Source organism: Lagenorhynchus albirostris, chromosome 12, assembly GCF_949774975.1.
Source record: "Lagenorhynchus albirostris chromosome 12, mLagAlb1.1, whole genome shotgun sequence".
NCBI lineage: Eukaryota > Metazoa > Chordata > Mammalia > Artiodactyla > Delphinidae > Lagenorhynchus > Lagenorhynchus albirostris.
The window spans coordinates 31,937,973-31,952,130 of NC_083106.1; the positions used below are offsets into that span (position 1 = coordinate 31,937,973).

At 39.1% G+C, this 14,158-nt stretch overlaps 1 protein-coding gene across 5 annotated transcripts in view; it reads right to left on the bottom strand.

Annotated features, from left to right (window-relative positions):
* The window catches only part of L3MBTL3 (L3MBTL histone methyl-lysine binding protein 3), a 117,023-nt gene that overhangs the window by 80,953 nt on the left and 21,912 nt on the right, over positions 1-14,158 (bottom strand). For 2 of the 5 annotated variants that reach the window (XM_060167277.1, XM_060167276.1), the window contains exons 4-8: positions 6,155-6,266; positions 5,706-5,780; positions 4,106-4,265; positions 2,827-2,959; positions 870-954 (exon numbers count right to left, since the gene is read on the bottom strand). In XM_060167277.1, coding sequence (XP_060023260.1) covers positions 870-954; positions 2,827-2,959; positions 4,106-4,265; positions 5,706-5,780; positions 6,155-6,266 — 565 coding nt within the window. The remainder of the gene's footprint in view (positions 1-869; positions 955-2,826; positions 2,960-4,105; positions 4,266-5,705; positions 5,781-6,154; positions 6,267-14,158) is intronic. The other 3 variants (XM_060167278.1, XM_060167280.1, XM_060167279.1) reach the window with 3 other exon arrangements.

The following is a 14,158-nucleotide window of genomic DNA, read 5'->3' on the forward strand; positions in this document are numbered from 1 at the left end:
AGGGAGAGTCAGGATAAAGACACTTTTGAGGCAGAGTGCAGAGTAACTGAGAATTTACTCCCTTTAATTTCAGTGACATAAGATAGAAGGTCATCTGCCCCCAAATGTAAAAAGTTAGGCTGTGTGCTTGACGCAGGTAGAAATATCTCAAACTCTTTTTGAGGAATTAAGAGCAGAATGAGCGAGGAACGCAGCCAAACCCGGAAGAGGAGCGCTGGGTTCAGGCCTTGATCTGCAGGGACAATGTGACTGGCAGGTCAGAACGGGACTGTGCAAAGTACAGTGACCTAACGTGGAGGACCGGCCAGGCAGATGTGGCAGGTCCTTCCTTTGGATACAGCCTAGTGGGGCACACGGAGGCTTCTATGGAGATGACCCAAGGTCCACGATGAATAAGGCAGCGAGTTCATCCACCAAGTACTGAAGGGCAGGGCCTCATGAGCATAAAGGACTAGATTCCTCATGAGAATAAAGTGTTCCTTGAGGAACAAAGAAAAAAAAAAGGTACCAGGTCAGGAGGTCATGGTTGAGAGGAAACTTTAAAAATCTACAACCTTAGGAAATGAATAAGAACAGAGGTTTTAGTCAAAGTGCGTAAGTGAAAGATATCTACTGGATGGAAAAATAAATAATGGAAAGTGGTCTCAAGTTTGCCCTGACACTACTCAAAAGTTGCTAATTTCCACTTTTCCCCCTTATCTACTTCTTCTAAACTCTAATTTTTATTGACACAATTTAATCAAAGAGAACCCCCAAACGATCCTTTAACTGCCATAGTGTGCATTACAATTAAGACTAAAATGTGTACCTGTGTGAAATATTTTCAGCTTCATAAAGTTACAAATAAAACCTTCCTTTCATCAACTCACCCTGCTTTAATACAGCCGAATCACCTCGCCTTTTCCTTCGGGCTCTCTGCGAACCCCTCAGAATTCTTCCATCCTGTTTGTTTTCCTACAATAAGGAAGAAAAGTTTATGATTTTAAAAAGTTCATGAAATTGGCACCGATGAAAAGTTAGAGAGCTGTCAGAAAGCATTTTTTTTTTTGGACTCTTCAATTTCACTTCATAACTTTTAAAAGAAAGTAAGAATATAGGTCACTTGAGAACTGTGTTGCTTTTGGCCTGAGGTCCTTACAAAATAAGAACATTTCCAAGAATTACACCCTGTTATAGTACAGATACAGCTCCCACCTCCTTGAAACACTTTCTTCTTTCAGCTCCTGGACCACTCTGTTCTGGCTTCCCTCACACCTCACTGGCCCCTCTTTCGCAGTCCCTCTGCTGACATCTCCTGCAACCTAATCCCCTTCTCTTCTTTATCTAATCATTCTCCCTAGGTTTTAAAGATCGTCTGTCTGCCGAACATCCCTCATCCATATCTCCAGCCCTGACCTCTTCCCTGGCTCCACAGTCATGTATCCAGATGCCTACTTGGGATCTTCGCTTGGATGTCTAATAAGAATCTCAAACTCACGACGGCCAAAGGACTCTAGACGCTATACTCCACTCTGGCCTTCCCAGTCTCAAGTAATGGAATGATTAGCCAGTCCGTAGTTCAAGCCCAAAAGCTAAGGGTTATCTCTGATTCTTCTCTTTCCCTCACACACCCTGACAACCCTACCTTTAGCATCTATCTCAAATCCGCCGACTTCTATCTTAAACAGCCCTCTTATTTAGTCACTGCAATAAACTCCTAACTGGTTTCCCTGATTCTACTCTTGCTCTCACATGTCAAAGCTAGAGTGATCATTTTAAAACATTAATCATATCAAAGTATTCCCCTGCCTTCAACTTTCCAATGGCTTCCTATCATACTCAGCATAAAGTGCAAACCCATTACTCTGGTTTACCATAAAGCCCTGGACCACACAGAACTCTTCAGCCTCATCTTACTCCATTCTCCCCTAGCCCTCAAGGCTCAACTACCTTGTCTTCTTTATTTCCTTAAACAAAACATGCTACACGGATTCTTACCTTATGGTCTTTTCCCTAGCAATTCCACTGCCCCACGGGGCTTCTCACTCCCAACTTTACATCAGGCTCCTTCTTATCATTCAGATCACATTGTCCAAGCCACCCTCCCTAGGAGGCCTCCCTGATAACCCAACTTAAAGCAGTCAGATCATCTTAATGCCCTATTGTAATTCTCGGCATAGCGCTCATCACAGGTTGATACTGCCCCTGTTTATTTTGTTAATTTTATGTCCCCTTAACAAGAATGTAATGTCCCTGAGAAAAGAATCCCTGTCTTCCTGCTGTCTTATTCATCCCTGCATTCCCAACTCCTAAAACAGTGACTAGCCAATCATCGTTGCTCAATATTGATCTTAAGGAAAATGCTTTGAGACCTCAAAGCTCTCTTTTCATATAGAGTTACTAATAAATATTTTAGAGAGGGGATGTTTATGTTTTAATTAGCATATTGTGAATTAGTTTTAGCTAAATATACCTGACATTCATCTGCCATTTTATACCTACTCACATCGTTTTATGAGATCTGTCTGCAATTTACCAAAATGGGATTGGCATTTTGCTGTCAAGAGGAATCTAAAATTCATTCGTGCAACTGAAGGTTCTCCTGGTGCCTCTCTCACTGCAGCAGTAAATTCCAGAACATCCTACTTCTTCACCCTGAGGAAGGGGTACTACTATTTATAACTCCCACCTTGAGATGAGGACAGTGACATAGAGAGGGTAGGTGGGTAACCTCCTGATGGTAAAACAAGGTCACGGAACCAACATGTGAACTCGGGTAACTGGCTCCAGAGCTGGCGCCTTGGGCCGCGGTGCTACCCGCGAAGGCGCGGCCCTGTGGGTACTAACCGTCTCCTCATCTCGCTCTTCCTCCTCTTTGGAGTCCGCTTTCAGAGATAACTTGGGCTTCTTCTTCCGACTACACTTAGGATCTTCCTCCTCATTGTCTTCTCCCACGTCCCTTTCTTCCTTCTGATCTCTGCTGAATTTATAAACCCAAAAAAGTGACAGGAGACAATACCCATCAAATATCTGCATGCTGATTAGCAACGCAAAACTCATTAAAAAAATAGTTAACCACCAGGAGAATGGTGTACATATCATAGATAAGAGACACTTCAAACCACCCTCATGTATAACACTGTCAAGACAGAAAGTGGAAATCAGCTTACGTATTAATTTATATAATTATTATAATTATGTAATTAATGATATAATTTTAAAAGGGCACCAGCACTACAGGTGAAACAGGTTCTAACAAGTTTAAAATTATTTGTCTTCCACAGCTGCCATCCATACTAATGAAAGAATCGATTATTTAGAGATATTCTAGTCTTCAGGGGCAATTTTAAAGCAAGGATCTAGCAATTATTAAGAATGCCAAGTCCAACTGAAAAAGGCCAAGTGTAACTTTGTAAAACATCAGGTGGCTAACGAAAACAGACAATTCTCCAGCCTGTTCTGACTGAAACACATGGGAAACTCCACTCAAACATAAAATGCCAAGTCATTTATTTGTAGTATACAAGTATGCACAGAAAATACACCTTGTTGGTGAGAAGCTGACCTCGTCAGACAGTTCCCAATGGCAGTCACACCACCGTCAGTCACAGCTGACGGCCCTGACTCGGAATCCTCAGTCCATCCTGAGGTCAGCAGTAACACAACTACCACACTACTCACTATGGCCATTCAGCGGATTCTCAGTCAGGGGAAGCTTCAGTCCATTTGTGGAGTTTTAGCTGAATTACCTAAGACCTCCCAAAATATAAACAAAAGTGTGTTTCCACAAACACGAGTATCATTAAAATGTGTATGTAGCCCAAAGAAATCTAAATACTCTTGGCTGGGGAGCGATAAAATTAATGTAAACAAAAGGCTATAAGGAAAGAGGCAGAGGTTGTATTGCAGCTCGGACGTGAACAGCACAACTCAGTTCAGACATGACCAAAGACACCAGTCCAGTAGTGGGATCAGGGTCCAAGTGTCTCCAAAGGGAAAGTCTCTGGGGGAAAAAAGATATTTTTGGATGACAGACATCAGAGAGCACAAAACCTCTGTATTCCCAAGCACCAGGACCTTGGACTCTAAAACTCATTTTATAGATGGAATGGGGGCAAAAACCTACTTGTCTTTGATATGCCGAGCACAATTCTGGCTGCAATAGTTTCCTCCAGAAAGACACTCATCTACGTTGCCATACTGACAACAGTTCTCACAGAATTGAAGCCCTTCTACTTTCACTGGATCCTTCAACCTGAAAGGCATCCCAGTCTTCTCGGAAAAGACTAGAAGACGAAAAGAAGAAAAAAAAGTTAAAACCATGACAGAAATCATTGCAAAACACATTTAGACTTTTTCTTCTAATAATTTTGTTAGCAACACAATAAAAGAATAATGTTTGTTGAATGAATGAATGCATGATCAAACCACACAGCGCTTGGGAGGGAGAAGAGGATGGGCTTGACAGGAATCACTCAAATTATTTACATAACACACAAAAAAATTCTTCAGAACAGGTAAACAAAAGCTTGTCCAAGGCCTTTTCTACAGAGTTCAAAGTAAAATGAAGAAAATTTCATTAGTCACTAAATTCGGAAGATGAAACCAACCATCCATAGACTCCTATACAGCTGTATCTTTCTGACAAAATTTTAAAAGGGTTATCTATGTTCTATCGTGTTTTTGATGAGTGACTCTTTTACTTAATGGGCTGAATCAACATCTTTCTATTTTACTTTTAATGCAGAAGATCTCCTAAATCATAATTATCCATATTGTCTAGGAGCTCACATTTCCTTTTGCTTGAATCGTTAGGCTAATCATTCATTCAGCAAACATTTATTAGGCACCAATTTACGCTAGACACTGATGACAGTATAGACCTTGCCCAAGAGAGCTCACAGTCTAGAAGAGAAGACAGACAAGAAAACCAATATTTATAATAAAATGTGATACATGCAATAATTGAAGCATGAACAAGTTCCAGAAGTAGTACAGAGGAAGAAGTGACTCATCCTTCCCGGGGGGAGGTCAAGGAAAGATTTTCTGATATAAAGCCTCAACAGGGTTTTGAAGGCCAAAGAGGAATTTACCAACTGGACAAAGAGAGAAACAGCATCCCAGCCAGAAGAAACAGCATGAGCACAAAAGGCAAGAAAGTATGAAACCGCATGATACGTTGGGAGAATTTTATGTCATTCAGTGCTGCTGGCCCTGTCAGAACACAGCATACAAAGAACAGAACAGAGAGCAAAGACACAAAGCAAGCAGGTGGGTGCGGGTCACCCGGATCTTTGTCTGTTTTGCTAAAGAGACAATAAGAAGTTGGTGAAGTGTCAGATAAGCAATCTACACAAGGTCCTCTGACTTCGGTGTGTGGGGTAAATTGGGGGAAATCAGAAGCAGAGTGATTCTTTAGGAGCCCGTCTGCAGTAATTCAGGTGAGAGGTGATTAGGCCCTCAACTAAGGCAGTGGCAGTGATGATAGGTAGAAAAGGCCAGATCTGAGATGTATTTAGGAAATAAACACCAAGAGGATTAGGTAACAGGCTATGGGGCTGGGAGAGAACAAATTCAGGATGACTCCTAGACTTCTTGCTTGTCCACTGGGTGGATGGTGCTACCATCAATTGATATTACGGGCTACAGAAGAAAAAGCAGGTTGGGGGGAGGGGAGAAAGAAATAGAAAATGAATCGCATTTCAGACATGTGGAGTTTGAGGTACCTGTGGGACATCCAGGTGGAGATGTCCAGTAGGCAGGTGGAAATACGGGCCTGGAGCTCGGGGGAGAGGTCGGGGCTGGAGATATAGATTTAGGAGTCATCAGCATCTAGGTGTTAGTTACAACCATCGGAGTAGATGAGAAAAAAGTGGCAGGCTTTTGGCTAAATCACCTGGGTAGGCTATTACAACATGGATTTACTTGATAATTTCCAATTAACCTAATGCTACGACAGATCTGGCATAAAGAAAGAAGACACTTTATAGTTATTTTAAAATATAAAAGCTGGTTCCATATTAGTTTCATCATAGAAATTTACCTAAGAATATGTGACACAAAGATCACCCAGGATTTTCAAAGTTCCAGCCTATTATAAAACCTTAGATATTCTTACATTAAAACCCTTCAAAAACAAAAAAAAGAAAGGACAATGCAGATGACCTGTTCTTACCTTCTTGAGCAGTTGGTACCATCCAAGTTGTGGTAGCTGTTGCTTTTTTAACATTTTCCATCTCACTCTCATCTGTAATAACTTCCAAGGCGCCAAACTCATTTACACGGAACTAGCGATAATAGTAGAAAGAGGCAAAATTTACAAAAGTGCTCAGAAAAGTCATCATTTAATGGCTGGCACATGTAGTCTTTAAGCAAATGAACTACGTTTTTATAAAGTTAATTTCAACAATTATATCCAGAAAAGCCCACTACCACTATTAAGCCCTTTGCATTTACCAATTTTGGAATTTCAGGAAGGGGGAATAGAACAATGCAACAAAGAACTTCTTAAGGATACAAACAACCACCCCTGCACTGTCCTATGGAGTTGCCAGCTCACTTATATGGCTTATAATTTCAACCACTGTTTTTTTTTTGTTTTTGCTAAGACTGTTTTTCTTGTTTCATATTACTGCTTATTTGATGATCAAAGTTAGTAAAAGGAGAATTACTGTTTTCCCCAGAATCAACTTGTCTCACCCAAGTTCACCTAGTTCAAAGAGCAGGAATATCATCATTCTAGAAACTGTGACTTGCATGTCCCTATCCCCATATTCCAAGATATGAGGAAGGAAGGCTAAGCATGAGTCATGGGACCCCCGGCCCTATACCTCCTCTTTCTTTCACTGCTCTTCAGAATTCTCTGTTATATTCATTCACTTCTAGTCCTCCTAAACTAAACCACTGGTAATATCTATGAGATGTGAACAAGCTTACTAGCTTCAGGCCAATTTTATCACTAAAAAGTAAGGGCATCTTGATTTCATGGGCATTTTTGACCCCAAATATTGAAAATTTCCTCTCACCTCATGGAGAGCCTCAAACCAAGTGTTCTTCTGCAATCTCCTGGACATACAGTTTATGTGTTGAAGACTTTTAACCACTACCTGTGTGCAGGGGCCCCATTCTCTTTGAAACAGCTAGGTTTACTCTCACTTTCATGAAGGTCAAAGTTATTCTGTATTCCTTCTGTTTTTCCATAAAACAGAATGACATTAGGGATCCACTAATCTTGACAGGGGATGAAGAGCCAGAAAGCTCAAAATTCAAAAGGATTATAAAACTTTCGGCTTAAAGTTTTTAGATCTCTCACAGAAATATAGATGAGCATGCAAATATGAAGTATTTAAATAAGGCCTTCCACTTCCCAATCTAAAAATCTATTTGGTCAACATGCCAACAGAATGATTTATTTTACCAAACTAGATTCAGACTACAAGTCAGAAACATCATAAGCAAAATTTACAACTAATTATTCTTTCCACCAGGTGAAAATAGCACCTTAAACAATTTTCTGCACATAGTCTACAATTATTAAAAGCTTTCTAGACTGAACAAGTGACATACTTACGGAAGGTGAAAATGTTTTCTCCCTATTTCATATTCCAGATACAAGTTCCCAGGTAACATGAATATACTAAACCTAGTGGGTTCACCTAAAAATGTCTGTTTAGGAGGTGGCAAAAAGTCAATTGGAAGGGAAAGAGCTAAAAATAACTTTACTTTTTGAAAAAAAATAAAATTTTAAATGACCAACTCTGAAACCAGAATATTTCAAAATAAAGCTGACAGTACCATCTACTGGGCAAGAGTAGAAAAGCCAAGCCATCATGATTATTAATTGATGATGTTAAAAACTATGGCAGAAAATCAATTCTGAATGAAAAATTTTTAAAAACTGGCATCAGCCCAGGTAAGTAAGTTTACTTTTATTATATGCTGATGCTAATTTAAACTTTTTTGACAAATACAAAATGTGGGAAATAGCACAAAACATTTACATTACACAGAAAGTGTCCTGTGGCTTAAATTTCCAAATTGCTGCTAAACTACACCTTGGCATTTCAAACACTGAGAAAGAGAACACAGCTGAGTGGAATCTTCAAATCAAAATTCAGACCTATGACACCTGGGAGTTTTAGGTTCCAATACTTTCAAAGTTAAAAGGTAATATTCCCACATCACAACACTTAATTCCAGTTATCTTTTCCCTCTCGTGATAGTTATTGCCAGTAACTGACCTACAGTCTAAGCACAAAGTAAAGATGCAGTGCACTTAGGGAAACAGTTAACTCCCGTAAGCCAGGGACCCATGGACGGACTTAAGGGGTTGATAAATCTCAGGAAATATATGCAAAATTATGGTTAAGGGCATATATATATATATATATATATATATATATATTTTTTTTGGCGGTACACGGGCCTCTCACTGTTGTGGCCTCTCCCATTGCGGAGCACAGGCTCCGGACGCGCAGGCTCAGTGGCCATGGCTCACGGGCCCAGCCGCTCTGCGGCATTGTGGGATCTTCCTGGACCGGGGCACGAACCCGTGTCCCCTGCATCGGCAGGCAGACTCTCAACCACTGCGCCACCAGGGAAGCCCAAGGGCACATATATATTTATCTGGAGATAGAGTTTATAAGTTTTATCATATTCTCAAAGGCATCCTATAACTCTGAAAAATATTTAAAAATCTACTCTAACCAAAGTTACTTTATTTCAAAAATCAGAACATTCTCTAACACTATATATAAAAATAAACTCAAAATGGATTAAAGATCTAAATGTAAGACTGGATACCATAAAACTTCGAGAGGAAAACATAGAACACTCTTTGACATAAATTATAGCAATAGTTTGGGGGGGTCTATCTCCTAAAACAAAGGAAATAAAGGCCAAAAAAGGGGGGACCTATTTAAACGTAAAAGCTTTTGCACAACAAAGGTAATCATCAACAAAAGGAAAAGATAACCTACAGAATGGGAGGAAATATTTGCAAATGATATGACCAATGAGGGGTTAATATCCAACATATATAAACAGCTCATACAACTCAACACGAAAAAACAAGCAGCCCAATTAAAAAATGGGCGGAAGAACTGAATAGACATTTTTCCAAAAAAGACATACAAATGGCCAACAGACACATGAAAAGATGCTCAACATCACTAATCATCAGGGAAATGCAAATCAAAACCCCAATGAGATATCACCTCACACCTGTCAGAATGGCCATCATCAAAAAGGATACAAATAACAAATGTTGGCAAAGATGTGGAGAAAAGGGAACCCTCCTACACTGTTGATGGGAATGTAAATTGGCGCACCCACTGTGGAGAACAGTGTGGAGGTTTCTCGAAAAACTAAAAATAGAACTACCATATGACCCAATAATTCCACTCCTGGGAATATATCCAAAAACCCAAAAACACTAATTTGAAAAGATACATGCAACCCAATGATCATAGCAGCATTATTTACAATTGCCAAGATATGTGAGCAACCTAGTGTCCATCAACAGATGAATGGATATAGAAGATGTGAGAGAGATATGTATATCACATACTATATATTATATATATATATATAACACACACACACACACACACACACACACACACACACACACACAATGGAATACTACTCAGCCATAAAAAAGAATGAAATTTTGCCATTTGCAGCAACATGGATGGAATTGGAGGGCATTATGCTAAGTGAAACAAATCAGACAGAGAAAGACAAATACTATATGGTATCACTCATATGTGGAATCTAAAAAATATTGATACAACAAACCAGTGAATATAACAAAAAGAACCACACTCACAGATATAGAGAACAAACTAGTGGTTACCAGTGGGGGGGGGAGGGGCAACATGGGGTAGGGCATTAAGAGGTATAAACTATTAGGTATAAAATAAGCTACAAGGATATATTGTACAACATGTGTAATATAACCAATATTTTATATTAACTATAAATGGAGTATAACCTTTGAAAACTGTGAATCACTATAGTGTACACCTGTAACTTATAATAAAAAATTAACCTCAAAGTGTTTTTAAAGTATCCTATCATATGCAAAAAAGACACAGATCAATTTTTTGACATCTCAATTTTTTTGTCTTCCACAATATTCCTACTGTAAAAAATGTTGGACAGCATAGGCTGTTAGTTAGGTGCTGCTAACATTACTGAGTTCCACTGATGAAATTCCAGAAAGGCTGACACATTTCCTAACATTTTTTTCCCCAATAAAATACTCAAATTCTGAAATTGGTAATGCTTTTATGAATGGTGCTGCAACTATAGAAACTAGATATAATCACTTTTTTAAAAGTTATTAGTTCTTTTAACCTAGACATCTGAAAAGCACTATAAAAAATGAGCAACTGACTCCATTCTACAATCAAGAATGTCAAAATTATAAACTTTACAAAAGGGCTTTATTAAGCAAATCAAGCATATCAGCTGACACCGTAACTTCTGTTAGTGGATACATGTAGGTCAATCAGAAAACAATTACGCCTGAAATATATAAGGGGTTGAAAAGGTTTCGTTTGTTTGTCTTGGCTTAAGCTACCTTTTATTTGATTCATTCTCTTTATTTTTGCTTATAGAGGCAAAGGATCTTTAGCCTATTTGTGCCTATCTTTAATAACAGATCATTAAAAGACACTGCTGAGATTACTGTTTTCATTACTTTCAGTGCTGAAATAGGAGTTCTACTTAGCAATCTGTTTCAAGGACAAAGATATTTAGTAACTACACTGTTCTGAACGTCAAACAAGACAAGGCAAAACCCTGCAATAAGAGCGCAGTGAATTTTCCAGTTGGGTTTCTGCATCACTGGTGCTGGGTCTTGCTCTTGGTTAAGTGGCAACTATTCTTTTGAGATAAGATGCTATCACTCTCAGGAGTGTACTGACATTTTACTGAGGGACTCTGGAAGACTAAATCCTTATAACCCAGAGGAATAATTCTCTGCAGATAAATTTCAGAAATCATAAGAAGTTTAGGCAGAGAATCGCTTAGGGACAGCAAGCCCTACCATGCATCTTTCCACAAGCCTTATCACTTAGTCGCCTGCCTGTTCTTACAGCTGGCCCTGAGATATTAATCTACAAACACAGATTTGCATTTTAAAGGAACAAATTAGGCAACGGTAAAGTTTACAAAGTTTGTTTAAGTAAAAATGTCTTGCTAATGACTACAATATTTTCAAGAGGTCCGGTGGACACTTGTTGTTCTTCCCTAACACTATACTTTCGGATGCTAGCCCCTCTTCTGTATGCCCCTTTCTCTCCCTCCTCCCATCCCTGCCCCCAAAAGTCTTCACACAGTTTCCCACCTATTTTCAGGCACCTAAACCTCACATGACATCTGCTTCCAAAGCCTTCCTGATCCCTCCAGCTAACATAATACCTCCTCTAAATTGCTGTAACATTTCCCTTTCATCTCTTTTGATATGAAAACGTTTCTCTTGTTAGTAGAATAGTAGTGGTAAGTAAATCAGTTTTAAAATCAGAAAAGCCTGGTTTTAAGACCCAGTTCTGCCAGTAACGCACTGTCTGACCTTGCTTGAGCAAGTGACTTAAGCATTCCGGGCCTCTGTTTCCCCATCTGTAAACTGACAACAGTGACAGAAACTCCCCCAAATGGGTTAAATAAGAGAATTAAAAGACATAGGTTAAGTGCCCACCAGAGAATAAATTCTCTATTCTTTCTGCTACTGCACCCAAATAAGGAGATTTTGTGCTCTGTTTTATATAAGGGTTGGTTAGCCCAGTGTGAAGGGGGGAATGGGGATGCCAGCAACAGGGACCAGTAAAAAGGGACCAAGGTGTGAGCTAGTTGGCTGGGCTGGAAACAGGGTGGCACAGAGGAGTGAAATGAGATGCAGCTGGAGAGGAAAGTAGGGGCTAGACCACCAAAAAATTCTTGTGGTAAACTTAAGGGGTTTGAACTTTATCACGAAGGATACAGGAAACTGCTAAAGGATTTTAAGCAGAAGAGCGATATCACTTGACTGGCCAGCAGTTATGAGGCTTTTACAGAGAAAAGTTCTTTCAAAATGGCAATAAAAAAAAAATGGCAATAAACTGAAGCATATTAAAACCTGTTCCCATGATAAGAAACCAACTTCTACGTATTAGCTGAATTAACCTCAGCTGGGTTGTCTTAGGGATCGCACATTAAGAAAGCCACATGCCTTCGCCCATTAAAAAAGAGAAGCTTCCAGTGTCAAATAGGCAGAGCATGATGCGGGAGAGTAAACTGCATGATTTATTCAAAGTTCTTTCCAATAACTTAATTATGAAAAATCAATTGCTTGATCAGTTCTCTTAGGCAGCTCAAATTGTAATACGAGGAGCAAATGAATCAAATATCCTAAGCAATATAATCAACTGGCTAGTCTTTGAATCTCCTCGGATAAAAAGGGTTATAAAGTAGAAAATTTTTTTAAATTATTTTTTTAAATAGGGTATCTGTCAACAGCAGATAAAGTGAACTGGATACATGGCAATTACCCAAGTAATTAGATGAGTCTAAAAGTCAAATCAAATAACCCAGACGATAATACCCACTAAGTGGCTTAACTATCTGATTACCTTTATAAAAGTAATAGGTTAATTCCTAAAATCCATTGCTTAGAAAACCTTTAGGCAATCTAAATTTCTTAGGGATGGAGACTTCACTCTATTGTCAAAATCTAACTGAACAAAAATTATAAATTTCATCATCCACCTACATGGGAAAAAAAATAAGCCATTCAGAAGGAATAAAAATGTACAAGAAAAATAAGACGCTGAAGCAATTAAAAAAAAGGCAGTTTATATAATATACCATAAAGCAAGAAAAGATACAATTTGTTAAGTGTTTTACATATGTTTTTCAATCCTTATAACCAGCTTATGACATAGATCCTATAACCCCATTTTACAGATAAAGATTGTGAAACTTAGAATTTAAATAACAAAGCTCATTTAGGCTGACACTAACAGAATCTTGAAGAGTTTTTCTTTCTCAAAAATTTCAGCACTCTATTTCCATCATATCTAATCCAGATGAACATCTGGAGAATGTTAGAGAAGATAAAACCCTTGGCATTCATTTAATTCCTTATTTTACCAAAGAGGAAATTGGCCCCAAAGAGATTAACTGACTTGTTCAAGGTCACATAGAACTAAAACTAAAAACCGAATCTCCTTTCCATATTTCACTAAACCTCACTGCAATATTTTTGTTAAACTAAACTCAGATAGATGTGTTGGCACACTGCACTTAATTAAACCTAAACCAACTAAAATCTAAGTATTTTTCCAACAAGAGGTGAACTGTCCAAATCTCACCACTGAGGATGGACTAGAACAGTTTTGGCTCAGATACTTGTCAAGTGGCCACTAAAAGGGATTGGATTCCAAGAAGTCAATATTAGGGGGCAGGAATTTCTATTCAAGAACAGGCCAGAACGCCAAGCATCAGCAAGGCAAGCCAAGAGACGGCCAGTTAGGGAGGTCGGATGTTCAAACACCTGAGTGACTAAGTACAAACACAAAGTCTAAAGGGCCATGGACAGGTTCAAGGTCCCAGAGACAGGATCAGAGCAAAAGCAAATTAGAAATGAGAGGTGGGGTGGCTGACTTTCCAGGTGGGTGCTTGCACAACCCTGTCCCAGGGTGCAGCAGATGTGGTCCTGGAGTGGCTTTGGGGGGCTGGGGAAAAGGGGCAGGCTGAGCACCTAGAAAAGGAGCAGACTGAAGCAGTGCTCTCTGAGGAGGGTTCTCAGCTATACAAAAGCAGTCTCATTTACAGGAAGGACCAGCTTCTGAACAAGTGATTACACAAAAATCCATATTTACAGTTTACAGTATAAATAATTTAAGGGAGGTGAACAGTCCTGTTTATTCAATATTTTAACATTATCCAGTTTTAAAATAAGAAAACTAGGACACAGGGAGTGTGGTTTTTCACTTCAAGTTACAAAGCCCATTACTACAAAAAATATACAAAGCTAGACCTTCTAGTCTACCACTTTTACATTTATTGGCCATCCTGATAGACTAAAACCTGAAACCATCTTCCTTGAAGCTATACATGAATTTCTACAAAATGCGTACAGACTGCAGAAATACTTCTAAGTCCCCTACTCCAGTTGACAAAGGCTTCTGCCAAA